Raw genomic sequence first — 19,334 nt, forward strand, 5'->3', positions numbered from 1 at the left:
GGGCGATGTCTCCTGCAGAAGGTGGGGCAGGGGAGGTGAGGCCGGGGAAGTCCGGAGACTCAGGAGGCAGAACTGAAAGGTGGTGATGTACAAAGGCATCTGGTCCACTAGCTGCTTCCCAGGAAGCAAGACTTGGGTAAATGGGCTGCAGACAAGTGTGATGTGTGACAGCCTAACAACTCCATTCTCTTCCAAGCCCTGTTCTCTGGACAGCCCTGCATAACCTTCAGGTCTGGAGTGCTGGGAGGAGCAGGGACTTTGCAGTCAAAGGGTATTCGGGGTTGCTGTTCTGCCCTGAGAACGTGTAAAAGGTACATGAGCTCTTCACTCCCAGGCAGCCACCGAGCAGTAGGTCTAAAGTGCTTTTATTGAAATAGGGCTGGCACCCTCACAACCATCTTGATATCGAATTCCCTGACAAGTTATTGGATGCTAACTTACAACTAATTCATAAAAATGAAATGGGACGTACTACCCGCAGAAATCATTACTGCACTACAGTTTTCATTAAGATGCAGTGAGTAGAAATCTATTTCCCAAGACATGAAAATAACTGAAGGATCATAGAAGACAAGGATCTAGATGGTGTCTTCCCTTGAAACACAGCTTTTCTCAGGCTTGTATTAATGAATTCTTTTACAGACACTCAGATGAAGACAGTGCATGTACTATACACTGTACTGTGAGGGGAAAGGCCTGACTTTGATGTCCCGTCGACCTCAAAGCCCGAGAACTCATTTCCTACCCTGAAGGCAGAAGCCACGCTCTGAGACACTAGGTGTCCAAGCAGGATGCGAGTTTCTGCTTCCTCTATTCTGGTATATACTTTTACATTAGACTAGGTGACAAGGAATGTAACATAAGAGGCGCTCTAAATTCAGAGACAACTATGTTCCTGTCATTAAAGGAAGCCTAGACTTGGTTGCTCAACAGTAAAGACCCCGCCTGCCAATGCAGGAGGTCAAAGAGACATGGGTTTGATCCCTGGGTCAGGAAGATCCCCCGCAGAAGGAAATGGTAATCCACTCTAGTATTCTTGCCTGGAAAATCCCATGGACAGTGCCTGGAGGGCTACAGTCCATGGAGTTGCAAAGAGTTGGACACAACTGAGCACAGCAAAGACTGGGGACAAAAGAGCCTCTGCTTGCCCCCACACCCGCCTCACCCCTGCCTTGGGCTGAGCGCAGAAAGGCCGCAGGCATCTATCAGCCTGCTCCTCAGAGCTGGCGAACAAACTTGGATTACTTTCTTGGCATCTAACAAAGAAACCCACAATGAAATACAGACATTATTCCAAAGGTTTTTTTTTATTTCAAATCCATTGAAAGAAATAAAATTATATTTAAAAAAATAGAGTTATCTCACAAACTGAGGAAAGCCAGGAACAAAAAGAACAAGTACTTTTTCCTGAGAGGCAGATCTAACAGCTATAGAATGGACTTTATTCCTTCCTAGCTTTTGTCAGACAAAAATTTTCTATTTCTAAGGCATCGAAAACACTCCGAGTGCTTTAACTGGGTTGTTCAGGTACAAAGCTTCAAACCTTCTAATGGGGATTAAGAAACATCAAAAGCTGCTATGATTTCCTTCCTTTTAACCCCGAACATTAAAGTGTACATACTTCTTTACGTAAGTTTGAGAATTTCACACTCATGACCTGAATTTCAAAATTCTGGTCATATTTTATTAAAATCTTACTACTTTGTAAGAATGTCCAAAGTATGAGCTCACATCCCAATAACTCAAAGGGGCCAGACAGCAGGAAGCACTGTTCACTGGCACCACCTGTAGCCAAGAGCAGTCAGAAAGCACCCACCCCAGAAGACTCAGATGCAGCTAGAAATTTATACTGAAGCCTAATTCCTAAACCACTAGACCTGCCAGCAATGGCGGATCATATCCTAATGGTTCATACGAAACCTACAGAACAAAAAAGTTACAAGTCATTTACAATTCCCAAAGCTCTACATTTGCCCAATTCCCATACTTGGCTTCCCTCCATTTTATACCGATAAACCTATCAAATGAAAAACTTTCATTTCCAAACACTTCAGTAAGACAGTCAAGACCATGGTTAACATTCTTCTACATTATGCATAAAACGGCACAGCTGCTTGTGCTAGTTCTGATTTGCATAGGTAAAACGAAAGTTTGAATCAATTGTTCCAAAAGTTCCAATCTTATTTTCTTATTTGAAATAACCAAGTACATTCCTGATGATTTCTCTAAAGCTTCTTTTCCAAAATAGTTAGGTCACTTCATATCATGGGTAATGATAAATTCCATGTGGACATCCATTTCTGAAAGATACTGTTTAGTAAATAAAGAGATTAAAATGTCTATAGCGCCTCTTATAGATGCTTGAAGATTCAGGAGACCTAACTGCATCCCTAGTGAGGTGCTACTGAAGACTGAGCAGGATTCTGGGGCATCTCCTAGTTATTTAAAACCTCTATCAGCCTACAAGTTGATCGATACTCCAACCAAGTTAACCAACGGTGGACCCTAACGGCAATCCCTATCCTCTCTCCTGGCTCTATCGGGAATTAACCACCCTGGGACGGTGGCTCTCGTGGGACAATACTAGGCTCGTGTCACATGCAGAAGGGACTCATGGCCTTTGTTAATGGCTTTGCTGAGCTGCAGGGCACTGTGATGTCTTCTGCTGACCAGAAGGGCACAGACACCACTCTTCCATCCACCTGAGGGTGCAACTTGAATTGCATCCTGGTTACAACACCCCAGGTTCTGGTATGCAACAGCAATGCAGCCTAAAATGACCATGTTCAAATAAGACAGCTGGCGACTTTCTAAGTCCGATGTGACTCAGCCTCTTGTCACCACCCTGGGTCATCCAAAAACACACTAGAAGAAGAAAAAAACAGACTTCAACAAATCTGAGCTAGAACTTCATTAAAAGAAAAACAAGGGCAATCAAAACTACCAACACTGATATAATCCAGATCCTAGAGATTCCCATTCTAGCGACTCCACTTTTTAGTCTCAACAGAAATATCAATATCCTGAGTTTTATCAGTATTTTCTTGCTAAAATAATTTATGGGACATAAATGCATACAAATGAATAAAAAGTGGTACAAAAATCTGGAAGAATATAGCCCACTAAATGTCACAGAACAATATAAAAAGATGTGTTTAAGTGAAATAAATTAACTGTTTAACCTTATACTTTCAAGTTTTCTTAGGCTATTATTTTGGGAAATGGCATGCAGTTGACAGTGTATTTTTCTAAGAACCAGTTGGTTATGGTCAAATATGAGTGATCCTTCACAAGAAATTTTTGCTTTCAAAATCCTCAGCCCCACTGCAATGTATTTGAACACAGGAGAAACTACCTGCTGAAATTAATATTCAAAATCCTAACCTGCAATTTGAGTGGACATAAACTGTTAAGATGCTTTGATTTACTAACCAGGCTGTGCAAATGGTGTAAAAGAAAAAAAAAGCTTACTAGCATCTGCAGAAACTAAAACTGATATGGAGTTTCTCCAAACCATTGTTTTTTTTTTTAATTTTAACAAAATAATGCCAATCCAATAACCCAAAGGTATCCCAAGAGTGTAATTCTAGTATGCTTTGCTTTTACTTTTAAAAAACCTATTTGCTTCCTAAATGCTATTTCTATTTTTAAGCCAATTGGCTGCATACTGCCTTTAAAATGCAATGGGGTTTCTTTACATAACTTGTCATCACTATTCAAAAAACTAGTATTTGTTGGGTAAAACAGTACTAGTTATGTTGAAACAGGGTTTATGCTATACATAAAATCACTCCAAATTATAAAGTGATTGGTTTCTATAGCCCTAAGCATTTTTAATACATAATTTAGAAACGAGTCACAAATAGATGAACAGAGATGGCATTCAGCTTTCTTTCATCCAATTAACCATATCCATTAAAACCAAGACTCTTCCGCACGACTTGCCAGTTCCCCATTCCTTTTGTCAACCTAAAAAAGAAACATTTTTTTGGGAAGTCAGCATTTATTAAGAACATCAAGGTTCCAGGGCAGTTTTTTTTTTTTTTTTTTAAACCATACACCTTTAAAAGTGTTTTTTAACCCCACCAAAACTCTTTTCATTTAAAACCAGATATTCAAGTTACACGTCTAACATTTTTAGCTAATCAGCTCTTCAGGGCTGACCCTAGAAAACAACCTTCAATGGATCTCTGAATAATGGCGGTGCAGCCGCTGATACGAGAGGTGTAGGTAGTCACACCTTAAATGTTCAAGCCACAAAGTGTGAAGTTTGGAAGGGGTGAGCTCTACTGTCCTGCCTTATCAGGATCTGCCGTATTTTCAGTGCTACTGGGTTGCACGTTATCTGCGAGGTTGTGTGCGTGCTCAAGAAACAAATCTTTCAGTACACTTAATTCCTTAGTCAGCAGTTTAATTTTCGCTTCCAACCGTTCATTCTCTTCCTTGAGCTGATTGACTCTCTGCAGTGTATCCTGCGCTTTCTGCTTGCTTTTCAACCGGCTCTTTTTCACAGCCATGTTGTTCCTCTCCCTGCGCTGTCGATACTCGTCACTGTTGCGATCCATGGGTGAGCTCTTTTTGCTCTGCTTGCTGGGAGGCACAGCTTTGCCTCCGCCCCCAGGGCCGGCGGGCACCAGCTGAGGAACCTGCTGTAAGCCGCTGGCATGAGCCTGAGTATGGATGACACTTATTCCGTTCACGCCCGGGGTGCTGTTCTGCGGCGATACCTTGCTCATTTGGGCACACTCCCTTTTCAACACAGGACAAGCAGAATGAAGACAAGGTGATCAATGGTTTCCACACTGAACTGCCAAGCAATCTTCACATGTACCTATTTAAGAAAAAACTGCATTAAAATATTGGAAATGACAAAATCAAATGAGATCAAATTCACATGTACTTAACAGCAGGCCAATATTAACTGCTATGCTGAGAAGCATCTACAACAATTGCCAACTGTTCCCATGTTTCAGAAGTCTAAGTCACGTAATTTAGAGAAGTAAGTTAATACATACGCACCATACGGCCAAATTTAACCCACCTGAATCCCTGAGGGGACTGCCCATCTGTGATTGTTATCAAAAATGGGAGGAAAAAACAAAACAGTATCACTAATTAGGTAGCGCATATGAATGCCAGCACTTGGCAATCTGCAAGAGAGAAACGTGAAGTGTTTCCTTTAAACAATTACAACAGGAGAAACACGGTGCAATAAAAGAGGGACAATGTTTCAACTGTTGGTTCCAGTGAAATCAGAGGACGCTGCACTGCCCTCTCTGCATGGCCCTTACTCTAATGTGCAGGCTGAGCCATCAGGGACCTAACTCTTCTCCCAAAGCCTATCTGTATGGGATATTTTGAAAATGTGTTTTCTGGCTTGTTTTTATTTTCCTAATGACCTCAAATGACAGTAGTTTACAGAGATTTCCTAAGTTAGTTTCTTGGCTCATGAGGAGCTCTGAGACACCCGGTTTGCTTCCCCATCTCATCAAGCTTCTAGTGTTTTCCTAATTCTTGACATAACTAGTAAACACATCTAAACACTGTCAACCTGATACCACAAGGAGAGAAACAAAGGCCCTGATGATGCATCCAAGGAGGTGCAAGCTGGGAGTCAGGCTGGACCGAGAGCCAGGGCAGCGGCAGGCCTGCAGCCACCTGACGCTGCTCAAGCAGCACAGAGGACAGGCCAAATCTGCAGTGCTGCCGCGAGAAACAAAAGTCACAGTTTCAGAAGCCAGTCATATTCGGATTACTCTGTATCCGAGTTGGTCCTAAAACTGCCTCAAGATGTGTCAAAAGCAGACCTAGCCTATCATCATGAGGCCACTTCAGGACAAACTGTCTAAGCTGAGTGAACTATGCCCACCAAGAAGTCACAGCGCTGCTGGAAACGGAAGCAGCAGAGCAGGAGCCGTAAAGCTACCCCATTCTCTTTCCACAAAACTGCATCAGTGGAAAAAGCCTGAAGCCACAACTATGAACAGCTTCGAATGAGTACACCTCACAATTCTTAAGAAGAGCTTCGCCCAAACCTTTAGCGAGTCATTTCTGTATTGGCCTGTTTTTCAAAAGGCCATATATCATTGCTTTCCATTGTTTTTCAGGCCACACAGGCAGTCCTGAGCTAGAGGGGTCATCTGTTCTCACTTCAGTACTAAGGAAACACCAAAAGCTTCCTTCCAAACCATGATGGATATCTACTCCAAGTTTATCTTCAGTAATGAATATTTCACAATTTCCCTTGATAATTTATCATGTTGCCTATTTTTTCTTCCAGTTGAAAAGTGGCAGTTCAGTATAATTTGCACCACACTTAGCATTAATAGTGTTACTGGCCATCTATACTACTGCTTATCTACTAAAGTGAAGTGTTTACTCAATTTTTAAGAACCTGTTTAACACCTCTCCTGGGATTGTCTCAACAATCAATGATTATGTTCATCTTATTTATCTTCTATATACCAACTGGGTTGTTAGTCTTTAAAGCTAATCCCTAATAAACTCAGAGATAACAACAATCCAAAGTAGAGACCAGGAACCAAGCTGATTCTCATCCTGGCTCAGACATCCCCTGTCCCACTCTAAACACACCCCTTCCCTCTCTGGGCCTCCAATTCCCCCTCTGCAAAGGAGGAATATAAAACGTCCTCTGACGCTGACAATATACCATGAACTTCAGTCACCAAAAACACTTATTACAGGCTCCAAACTTGGTGAAGTTCATGCCCATTTCTGTTCTCAAAGACACCAGAACAAGGAAGGGCGCTTTCACCTCCATCTGACTCATCTTGCCAAGGTACTGAACACAGCAGACAAGGTTTTGAAAATGAATCTTTGGCTTGTAAAACAAACAGTAATCATCAAACTGGTAAAAAATGTAAGAAAGGGAAACTGGGAGATTAAAAAAAAAAAAAAAGGGTAAGTTCCCCAACCAAAAACAAGCCAAGAAAGTAGTGCTCAAGGTGAAGAGTTATCCACCATGGAAAGGGGGTCAAAGGGCTAACTGGGGCTAAGACTTACTCCAGACAAATTACCAATTTTATTTTTTACCCTGAGTAAAACAGCTACCTCGAAATGCTACATACAGTTTACAGTTCTGCAGTTTACACTGTTATCTGTGCTTTTGTTTCTTTCACAAACATTTATTGAGCACCTACAATGGAAAATACACTTATTTCAAACCTGGATGTTCAACCCTAAACGAAAGTCTGGCTCCTACATGGACAAATGCAGTTCCAAAGTTCAGCTACAGCAAGCAGCGTGGCACCTTGTTTCCTTGCTGTGAACCCCTCCAGCAGGAAGCAGGAGAAAAGCTGAAAAGCAGCAGTTCCCAAAAGCAGGGCCCCTGAACCAGCGGCATCAGCATCCCCTCGGCAGACATGCAAATGCTCAGGTTGCCCCAGACGCAGGCAGCAGCAGCTCTCGGAACAGGGCTAAGCCCTCGTCTTGACAGGACCCCCAAGCAACTCTGATCACACTGACGTTTGACAGCCACTGCCACAAACCAACCACAATCTTCAGAAAGATGGGCTGAGTGGGTACCATTTTTAAAATTCAAATTTCTTAAATCAAGTGACATTCATTCAAATCAGGGATACACTGAAAACTCTAAATGCTAGAATGAGTACAGCAAAATCAAAACTTTCTCAAGTTTCACTTGGGACAATAGATGTCTCAAGCATTTTCCTAGCCCTCTTGTCATTTTTTTTTTCATATATATATTCAATGAGATATCCCTCCTCTCCTTCTTTCCAAATAAATGTTTAATTCCAATTTCCCCAATGAAGATCTACACTCCAAAATATTCAGGTATCTGTCCCTTGTTCCAAATCTGTTCGAATCATTGGTATTACTGGTATTCTACCCACCCATCTCCCCCAAAACACCTCACTCCACCACCTCTCTCCCTTCTATGCCACAGTCACCTCAGGCTGGCATCGTCTCTCAGGGGCACAGCCTGCCCCGCTTCAGCAGTGCTCCCCCCAACCACTGTCTCCAGAGCAATCTAACACTCAAACCTGAGTGTGCCGCAGCCTCTCTCTGAAAATTCTTCTGTGGCTTCAACATACAGATCAAATCTCTTCAGGCCTAGCTCCCTTTCTCATCACCCCTCAACAATACTGGAAGCCAACATCACTCCCCTAAATGGTCTGCACTTTGTTCTTAGTGCTTTTGTCCAATTTGTTCCCCTAGTTTTTCCGTCAATGCCAGCTCCACAGTGTGGCTCCCTGTAGAATAAGCTACAGGCAGGCCTCCATCTTTATCATCATACGCCCAGCATCCAGTGGTGGTGCTCAAGAAACATTTGTTGAATACAGTCTCAAAAGGCTCAGAGAAAACATTTATTTAAGTGACATTTGCTACTCTTGTCTGGTCTTTGCTTCCTTCAGTTGAGAACCTTTATTTTCCACTTTGTCCAGTTACGTTTTTCCACAACCTCAAGTTCTTAGGCATGTGTTCCCAGGGTTTGGCAACTCAGTACCACAAATAAAGTGAAGGTAAGCCGTCAAACTTAACACACACCCAAATGAGCAGGATTTCTACATATTTGCTATGCTGGCTTCATGACCCAAAACAGGGGTCCACAAACGAGTATACTCCTTCAGGGAGCAAATAAGTGGTCCACTGGAGTATGAGAAGAAAATATCTTTTGTCTTTTTTTTTTTTACTCTAGTTTTGGTGTCATTTACAACACACAGGAACTATTAATAACACACCACACTGATTATAAATGTACATCTTGTAGAATCATGCTCTTTTTTCTTTTTCTTTTTCCTGATAGGTCTGGAAAACCAAAAAGGTAGGAGACCAATGCACCTATCAGCATAAGAACCGACAGAAGCATCCCCTACCCCCGGCCTAAGAACATACAATAAACACGGAATTGTGACTACCTGTGTTTACCATTTCTGTGATCAGGTGGGGCAATCTTAGAGCATAACACCAAATTCAGCCACATGAATTCTGCCCTAGGACTCACCAGGTGCTGTTTAAATCCCTAGGGATGAAACTACCTGTCCAAGATCAGACAACTTTGCCGAGGGTTATGACATGATCTTGAGAAGTTAAGAGGATATTCTGGGGGTAAAAAAAAAAAAAAAAAAAAAAATGAAGTTTAGGTTCCACCTATGTCTTTCAGGCACGTATTAAAATGGCTGAATCTGCCAAGTGTGCCCATCAGAAGTAGGACTCAAGAAACTGAAAAGTTCTTCAGCTCACTAGCATCCTTTATTTAGCCTTGTTTACACTAAGTTTTTCCAAAACAGTGAATCAACTTTAAAAACAGCTTATCCCAAATACTACTCAAGTAGTAACAGCTGACCAGATTTTAACTTTTAGTTATCAAGGGCTTTTAAAGACTAAATTTCTTAGTAAAGCAAGCCTCCATAGTATTTTATTTCAAATGTGTCTCTGAGCATCCTATATCCTACCTGAATTAAAGGATAATCTCTTCAAACAAGAATTCAACTGACAATGTATCCTGGGAGAGAGAACTACCAACTTGTGGGTAACCCACCAATGTTAAACACCTTTCTGAAACGGACACATTTTATGTAAGATGCTAGATGACAGCACAAACCTCAGATCAGAGGAAAGCTAAGCAATTAAAACTTCTGAAGAATAAAAACCCACAAGCTTAATTCGAAGAACAGATTCTCCTTCCCCTCAAACATGCATTTCCATCCTCTCCACCTAGACACCTCCGCTGGCAGTTTTCCTTACTGTGTTCCCTCCAAACACCCTAATGAAGTGCTTCATTTCTTGCCCTCCTCTTTCCTATTCAACTCTTGGTGGTTGCACGTTCATCGAACCTGTTGTGCCCAACAGTCAACGCAGGATACATATTCGAAGTACAGCTCCATAAGGAAACACAATATTATTTGAGTAAAGTCATATATTTAAAAATCAACTGCTTTCCCTGCCTACTTTTCTAGCAACTTCTGAACAGGATTCCCGACTGCCCGACACCGAGCCGTTTAGGACGTGCAGGAAATAATCCCAGGTGGCACTCAATAGGACGCGATCCACCTTCTGCTATTCTGGGAACACCCTTTATCCCCAGGGGCCAATACGAGCCTGGCTAGTCACACTGCAGAAACAGAGGGCCGGGTTCTGGAGTGGGGCACAGCCAGGCTCGCATCCCGTCCCGGGCCGGCAGCAGGGGCGCCGGGGGAGCGCGGGGGTCGGCGGGTGGCGCCGCGGCGCTGGGCCGGGGCCAGGGATGAGCTCAGCGGCCCCGCCGAGTGTTGCCGGCAGGTTGCATCAGACGCCGCGCGGGGCCGCCGCCCGCGCCGCGGGCCGCGCGGGGCCTTCCCAGCAAGCCGGCCGCCCAGGGCCAGGCCGGGTCTCCTCGGGCTGGGGCCGCGCCCACGCGAGCGGCCGGCGGCACCGCGGCCTCCTCCTCCTCCTCCCTCAGCCCGCCTGCGGCCTCCTTACCTGGCCCCTCCAGCCCGCCTGCTCCCAGGCGGCCTCCACTCCAAGCGGCCCCGCACGGCGCGGCCCGACCCGACCCAGGCCTCGCAGCCCGAGAGTCAGCCAAGAGGAGCGACGGTTACGAAACCGGCTGCCTCCGCCCGTTCCGCCGCCGCAGCCGCCGCAGCCGCCACCACCACCGGCTTCCCCTCCTCGCCGGGTCCGCGCGCGCGGCCGCCGCCGTCGTGACCAATGGGAGCGCCGCCTTGCGGGGGGCACGCCCTCCCCCCCGCGACGGGCAGGGCCGCCAGCCAATTGCGGGAGGTCTAGGCGAGGGAGGCGGGCACGTGGCGGAGGCGTATCCCACGGCTCGGCGGGGCGGGCGGGGCCGGCGGGAGAGGCTGCCCGGGGTTCCCCGGGCAAGAGCGCCGGGCGGCCCACCGAGGGGTGGGCGGCCGGCAGCTGGGAAGGTTCGGTGCAAATTGGGGAACCAGTCAGTAGCCTCCAGAAGGGAACACCTGTCTTTGGAAAGCACAATTTTCTGAGATGATGTTTTGAATCACCGATTTCTGTTTTAGTTTCACCTCGTCCTCGGGGAGCCCCGCCTCGGCGTCGCTCCCGGGAACAGTTTCCCGGAACGACCCACCAGGCTGGCCTCCTGGGACGCTGGGCGCCCGACGGACGCCTCTCCGCCAACTGCCAGCACCACTCGGGAGGGAGCCTGGAGAGAAGACCTGGACCTCAGGGTGGTGAAGGCAGCTGCAAACTTGTTGAAAGACGAAGGGAGCAAAAATTTCCCAACGCAGGATTAGTGTTGATGTCACATTGGTGCAGACTGTGGTTATGGGGGAATGCATTTCCACGGTCCATTCCCTTGTGCTGTACTGTCCTCCAGGTGAACAGAGACGTGATCTCAAAAAGTGGATGGCAGTCCATCTTTATTTATCTAAGACAGTCCACAGGAGAACCTGAAAGCGTATCACGACCAGGAAGCAGCGCACAGGGTGAAGTCAGATAGGTTTGATTGCTTCCTCTTTAGCACTTCTGATCGTCCAAAACCTGGAGGCTTTGAAAGAGGAAACGTTTCTTCATCACCCAGGCCATGGCACCAGCTCATCGCATAAGACTGTTTCGAGGAATCAGTGAAGAGATGATAAAATATTTGCAAGAAAAATAAAAATAATAGAAATCAAAAGGGGGGCAACTGCAAATGAGCACTGATAACCTCAGAAGCACACTCGGTAGAATGACACAGAACCATCGAAAACACTATATTCTTCCACTTTGGCCCTTAGTGTTCTGAGTTGAAATTTCTTTGATCAAGATTTTAGCAGTTAAAACTGGATTCGATTTTGTTGCTCACAAAATCATAACTTTACACCCACTTGTTCCTAATCACTTAAAAAACTGTATAAAAAATAAAGTATAGGTAGGTTCATGTAGTCTCTGGTTTGCTAACCTCTCTGCCAAGGTGCTCCAGCATTCTCCGTGTCTGTCTGGGCAGGCCTCCTTCCACATTCAGCAGGTCTAGTCAATGCCAAGGAGACTAGAGTATTTATTTCCTCCTCAGCTGGTAGCTGGTAATTCTTTCTTCTACTCAGTTTACACGTATTTATTTGGTGCCAACTATGTGCTAAGCTGTCGGGAATCAGCAACAAACAATCCTTGTCCACACGGAGCTTACACTTAGAAACATTCAGTAATCACACAATTTTCTAATGACTTTTATGTTAATGAGACTGTCATTAAATTTAACATTTAATGACACTGTTATTTTAAGAAAGAAGTACAAGATGCTGCAAGAGATTATGAGAAGGGAATCAAACCTGGTCTATGGGTTAGGGAAACCCTGTATGATGAGTATATTTGCCAAGTGGTGCAGATAAAGAGAATGTGTCTTCAAGTCAGAGGATCTCGCTTATCTAAAAGGTCTTATGAATTCGCTCAATCGTGTCTGACTCTTTGAGACCCCATGGACTGTACCCGCCAGGCTCCTTTGTCCATGTAATTCTTCAGGCTAAAACGCTAGAGTGGGTTATTTCCTTCTCCAGGGGATCTTCCTGACCCAGGGATCAAACCCTGGTCTCTCGTATTGCTAGCAGACTCTTTACCCTCTGAGCCACCAAGGAAGCCCCAAAGGTCTTGAGATGCGAGAAATTTAAAGCCAGAGTGGCTAAAGCACAGTGCCCCGGAAAAGAGTGAAGAGATGGACAGGACCCTGTGGCCTGGGAAGGGATCTGATTCTTACCCTAAGAGAGATGGGAATCCTCTGAAAGACTTGCTCTCATCGTAAGGAAATGAGGAGAGCCTGGTGGAGCTATCTTTAGTGTGAGGAGATCCACCATAATATTTCTTGCATGTCCCAGGGAGCCAAGCCACTACAATCAGAGAAAAATTTCCTGCATAGATCTCTGCCTCACTGATACTCAATACACAGTCTACAAATTCAGAGAGCTTGTAAACAAGTAGTACCTTAAAATCCCCTCCAAAGGACTTGAGAAGTAAGACCTCCTATAATGGAATAGGCTAATTACCTGAGAGCGACTGTGATTAACTACTTAGTTACCTAACAGGTATGGACTCTGGTGTCAGGCTCTTCTGTTCACAGCTGCACCTCTTACTGGTTGTGTGACCTCAGGCCAATTACTTAACTTCTGTCTCATCTGCAAATGGGGAGACCAACGACCAATAGAACTGCTGTGAGAATTAGAGCTGATCAAAGTTAGGGCCCTAGAACAGCCTGGCTGATACAACGTTGTTGTTAGTGTTGTTTAGTTGCTAAGTCGTGTCCGACTCTTTTGCAGCCACATAGACTTTAGCCCACCAAGCTCCTCTGTCTATGGGATTTCCCAGGCAAGAATACTGGAGTGGGTGCCATTTCCTTCTCCAAGGGATCTTCCCAACCCAGAGATTGAACCTGCATCTCCTACACTGGCGGGTGGATTCTTTACCACCGAGTCATCAGGGAAACCCCCGATACATGGTAGGAGCTCAGAAGTATCAGCTATTATTACCATGATGCTCATAACTGAATTATAAACCAATTATATCCACAGAATTATAGTAAACTACAATACACTTCAGAACAAGGTCACACTGTGCTTAATATTACTTTGATGATTCAGGCACTGAAATATTCACAATATTGAAGATGATGTTGACTCAATAGTATACCTCAAAAGGCATTTTTTAAAGGATAATTCCCTTAGTTACCACATTTTATCATTTCTTCCACAGAGTGGAAAAAAAGTTTAGTAATTTGAAATCTCTTAGAATTTGAAAGCCAGATCAATAGAAGTTTGCCATGGAAACAAGTATTTACCATAAATGTATCTTAAGTACTCAGAATAATATTTAAGTATGATAAATGTGTATCTGTAAAGTTTCTGGAAAATTAATATACCAAATTAACCACCTTTGACAGACCTGGACCACAGCTATACTATTTTGAGGATTGGGATATGTCTGTCACAGGTTTGTGTCTCGATGGTTTTTGTGCTATATTAGCAATTACATGACAGTGATTGGCAGTTATTCCTCATTGGTTGGGGCTCTTTTGATAGGAAATAACTAAAAACCGATCCTAAGTATGCTTAGCACAAACAAGGATTTGGTCAAAGATTTTAGGGCATTGCACACATTATTCCTTCTTCACACAGCCACTGACAGCCTCAATGTTCACAGCTTTGGTCACTAAAGAAAGGCCCACTCACCTTACCAGTTCCTGTTATAAAAAGCCCCAGACAAGGACTTGGGGGCTGGTCCAGCTGGGTCAAGTGCTCTTCCCTGGAATGATCAAAAGGCTTGGAGCAGGTCACCTTGTACTAACATGGCAGCTGTGGATGATAAGGCAGAGGCAGCTCCCAGAGGGAAATGGGGACGCTGAGCAGACGAATCCACCGATGTCCACTTCAAATGCCAGCTCACACTGTGACCACTCTGATGCAGCCTTAATCACTCTGGTTGTCTGATTTGTTCTTTCCTGTATCGTATGATCCCCATCCTTGAGGACAATATTTAAACCTCCAATTTTACCTTCAGAAGCACTATTTGGAATAACAGCTAAGATGCTCAATGGTTGTCTTAGGACATCCCCAAATTTCATAAGTTGGCCCTAAGTGTGAGAGAGAAAAATCTGACATAGTTTAAACTAGAATAGTGTCAATGTCTGTTATAAAGCACTCTTCCACATGTCAGATTTCATTATTCTGTCAGTTAAGATGTCATCCATACCTAGAACCTATTATACAGAATGAAGTAAGTCAGAAAGAGAAATAAAAATATCATATACTAATGAATGTATGTGGAATCTAGAAAGATGGAACCAATGAATCTATCTCCAGAGCAGCAATGGATAAACAGACATAGAAGACTTATGGACACGGAGTAGGCAGGGGAGGTGGACGGAGAGAGTGAGATGTATGGATGGAGAGACTAACAGGGAAACTTACATTGCCATATGTAAAATAGACAGCCAATGAGAATTTACTGTATAACTCAGGGAACTCAAACAGGGGCTCTGTAACAACCTAGAGGGGTAGAGTGGAGAGGGAGATGGGAGGGAGGGGACATGTGTATACCTATGCCTGATTCATGTTGATATTTGGCAGAAAACAGCAAAATTCTGTAAAGCAATTATCCTCCAATTAAAAATAAATAAAATTTTTTAAAAAGACATGTCATCCATGCATTTTAGAATAGTACATATTATCTGTGCACACAAGGATTGGTGTGTGCTGTGGTGTGTACTGTGTAAACACATGGAAATAGGTCACACTGTCTGCATACGTGAGAGCTGTGTTCATAAGAGGGGTGTGACATCTATACATACCAGGAGAGGTAACTTGTATCTACTTCTGGATCCAGGAGTGTCTTATATCTTCACTCCTCTGAAAAAGCACTGACTACCTGTTACATGTTGATTGTAATGCAAATTACTCTAGAGCCTATGAAGTACAAAACTGCAGATAAACAGAGAGTTGTTTGGGATTTGTTCATCTGTGGGATATGTGACCCCAGTCTCCAACCCAGTGGTATGATGGGTTCGGGAAACAGAACAAGGTGATGTTGGCTAGCATTTACCTAGCTAAACCTCTGTTCCCCCTCTGGAGAGAGGGTTAACAGTAAATTCCTCATAGAGTTGTTATGAAAATCAAGTAAACTGCCATGAAAAGAAGCTAGCATAGACCTAGCATGCAACATGGCGGGCACAAAATAACCTGTCCATCCACAAAGAATTTGCTACCTAAGACCCGGTTCCTGGTGTCTAATAACATTCTCCAGTAACAGCAATGAGGCGCCTTGGAAAAATGGCTGATTCTAGGACTGAGGCAGGAAATACACAAGATGAGCCTGGAGCCTCTTGCAATGCCAGAAAGAGAGGAAGTACTCAAAAAGCAAAACAATGAGGTATGTGTCTTCGTTCAGACTGCGTGGCTTACACAACAGAGGTTTTTCTCTCACAGCCCTGGAGGCTGGCAAATCCAAGATCAAAGTGCCAACAAGGTCAATTTTATTCCAAGGCCTCCTTTCTTGGTATGAAGTCAGACATCGGCTTACTATGTGCTCATGTGATCCGTGTATGGGATACAGGAGAGAAACATGCTCTCCAGCGTCTCTTCTTATAAAGGCACTAATCCTATTATGAGGGCCCTCATGGCCTCATCTAACCCTAATGTCCAAATGCCCACCTCTAAATACCAACATGTTTGTGATTAAGGCCTCAACATGTGAATATGGATGGGCAACTGTGAGACGCAAACATTTAGTCCAAAATAATTTGTCAAGGGGGCACAGGAACCAAAGAACCCCGATGCCAATGTGAGTAGCAAAATAAATAACGTAGAGTTGAATTATAACCCAGGATATAAAACAAATGCCCAAGAGTTCATGTTATCTTTTTTTTTAAATTTTGGCCACCCCATGAGACATATGCGACCTTAGTTCCCCAGCCAGGGATCAAACCTGTGCCCCTTGCATTGGAAGGGTAGAGATTAAACCACTGGACCACAGGAAAGTCCCAAGAGTCCATGTTGATGTAAATAAATGAATGTCAGAAAAGAGATGGGTCTCCCATGAAGAATTTATGTAGATACTCTGCCCTCAGATGGGGGATCATAATTCTTCACTCCTTATGGAAGAACTGCACAAAGAGACTTTCTTCTGAAGAGCAGAGCCTGAAAGGGAAAAATAAAGAGAAGCTTTATAGCGGAGAAACCTGATGACACGACCTCAGTCGATTCAGGTCAACATAAATCAGATATAAACCATGCTGCTATGCTGCTGTTGCTCAGTCACCAATCATGTCCAACTCTCTGCGGCCCCATGAACTGCAACATGCTATGCTTCTCTGTCCTTCACTGTCTCCCTGAGTTTGCTAAAATTCATGTCCACTGAGTTTATGATGCCATCCAACCTTAGCATCTCATTGCTATAAGGAGTTGAAAATGCCACTTGACGCCCAAGAATTCATGGTAGTCTAACTATGAGAAAGTTCTGTTCAATTGCTGAATCATGTCCAACTCTTTGGGACCCCATCGACTACAGCACAACATCTTCCCTGTCCATCTCCAACTCCCAGAGCTTGCTCAAACTCATGTCCGTTGAGTCAGTGATGCCATCCAACCATCTCATCCTCTGTCGTCCTTTTCTCTTCCTGCCTTCAATTTTTCCCAGCTTCAGGGTCTTTTCTAATGGGTCAGTTCTTCCTGTCAGGTGAGCAAAGTATTGGAGTTTCAGCTTCAGCATCAGTCCTTCCAATGAATATTCAGGACTGATTTCCTTTACGATTGACTGGTTTGATCTCCTTGCTGTCCAAGGGACTCTCAAGAGTCTCTTCCAACACCACAGTTCAAAAGCATCAATTCTTCAGCACTCAGCTTTCTTACGGTCCAACTCTCACATCCATACATGAGTACTGGAAAAACCATAGCTTTGACTATACAGACCTTTGTCAGTAAAGCAATGTCTCTGCTCTTTAATATGCTATCTAGGTTTGCCATAGCTTTTCTTCCAAGGAGCAAGCGTTTTTTAATTTCATGGTTGCAGTCGCCATCTGCAGTGATTTTGGAGCCCCCCAAAATAAAGTCTGTCACTGTTTCCACTGTTTCCCCATCTATTTGCCATGAAGTGATGAGACCAGATGCCATAATCTCATTTTTTGAATACTGTTTTAAAGCCAGCTTTTTTACCCTCCTCTTTCACTGTCATCAAAGAGGCTCTATAGTTCCTCTTTGCTTTCTGCCATTAGGGTGGTGTCATCTGAATATCTGAGATTATTGATATTTCTCCCTGCAATCTTGATTCCAGCTTGTGCTTCTTCTAGTCTGGCATTTCACATGATGTACTCTCCACATAAGTTAAATAAGTAAGGTGACAATATACAGAGTATATTGTATTTGATGTACTTGACATTCTTCTAACCCAATTTGGAACCAGTCCATTGTTTCATGTCCAGTTCTAACTGTTGCTTCTTGGCCTGCATACAGATTTCTCAGGAGGCAGGTAAGGTGGTCTGATATTCCCCTCTTTAAGAATTTTTCACAGTTTATTGTGATCCACAGAGTCAAAGGCTTTAGCATAGTCAACGAAGCAGATGTTTTTCTGGAATTCTCTTGCTTTTTCTATGATCCAATGGATGATGGCAATTTGATCTCAGCTTGAACATCTGGAAGTTCTCAGTTCACCTACTGTTGAAGCCTGGCTTGGAGAATTTTGAGCATTTCTTTGCTAGCGTGTGAGATGAGTGCAATTATGTGATAGTTTGAACATTCTTTGGCATTGCCCTTTGGAATTGGAATGAAAACTGACCTTTTCCAGTTCTCAGGCCACTGCTGAGTTTTCCAAATTTGCTGGCACATTGAGTGCAGCACTTTAACTGCATGATCTTTTAAGATTTAAAATAGCTCAGCTGGAATTCCGTACCTCCACTAGCTTTGTTCGTAGTGATGCTTCCTAAGGCCTGCTTGACTTTGCCCTTCAGGAAGTCTGGCTCTAGGTGAGTGGTCACACCATCGTGGTTATCTGGGTCATTAAGATCTTTTTTGTACAGTTCTGTGTATTCTTGCCACCTCTTCTTAATATCCTCTGTTTCTGTTAGATCCATACCATTTCTGTCCTTTATTGTGCCCATCTCTGCAGGAAACGTTCCCTTGGTATCTCTAATTTTCTTGAAGAGATCTCTACTCTTTCCCATTTTATTGTTTTCCTCTGTTTCTTTGCATTGATCACTTAGGAATTAAAAGTGAAAGTCACTCAGTCATGTCCTACTCTTTGCGACCCCATGACTGTACATTCCATGGAATTCTGCAGGCCAGAGTACTGGAGTGGGTACCTATCCCTTCTCTAGTGGATCTTCTCGACCCAGGAATCAAACCGGGGCCTCCTGCATTGCAGGCAGATTTTTTACCAACTGAGCTATCAGGGAAGCCCTAGGAACTAAAAACACCAGACAAATCCCAATACATATGCGTGCTACAAAGTGTCTGACCAGTACTCCTCAAAACGGTCAAGGTCATTGAAACAAGGAAAGTCAGATGAAGTGTCACAGTCTGGAGAATCCTAAGGAGACATGACAGTCAAATGTAATGTGGTTCCTTGGGAGGATCCTGGAACAGAGAAAGGACATTGAGTAAAAACTACGGAAATAAGAATAGAGTATGGACTTTATTTGATATTGTATCAAATTTATCAGTACCCCTTCTAAAGTCTCCTTAGCCTTGGCCAGCCTATCTCCTGGCCTAAAAGACTGACTTGGTAGGGTAAGCCTCAACCTTAAGAAATCTATATCCTTTATTTCCACGTCCTTTTAAGGCTTTGACTGCTGTTTTTGTCCATTTAGGTCTTCCCAGGTGGCTCGGTCAGTATGAATCTGTCTGCGACGTGGGAGACCTGGGTTTAATCCGTGGGTTGGGAAGATC

General features: G+C 43.9%; 1 protein-coding gene across 1 annotated transcript; it reads right to left on the reverse strand.

Moving 5' to 3' along the window:
• Positions 1 to 1,287: 1,287 nt before the first annotated feature.
• On the reverse strand, positions 1,288 to 10,650 carry CEBPG (CCAAT enhancer binding protein gamma). Its single transcript, XM_040253147.1, has 2 exons — positions 10,441 to 10,650; positions 1,288 to 4,831 (listed from the first exon to the last, which is right to left on the reverse strand). Exon 2 carries the CDS (start codon positions 4,734 to 4,736, stop codon positions 4,287 to 4,289), a length of 450 nt encoding a protein of 149 aa, XP_040109081.1. The 5' UTR covers positions 4,737 to 4,831; positions 10,441 to 10,650; the 3' UTR covers positions 1,288 to 4,286.
• Positions 10,651 to 19,334: the final 8,684 nt, after the last annotated feature.

This window comes from Oryx dammah, unplaced genomic scaffold (genome assembly GCF_014754425.2).
Source record: "Oryx dammah isolate SB20612 unplaced genomic scaffold, SCBI_Odam_1.1 HiC_scaffold_13, whole genome shotgun sequence".
Lineage (NCBI taxonomy): Eukaryota > Metazoa > Chordata > Mammalia > Artiodactyla > Bovidae > Oryx > Oryx dammah.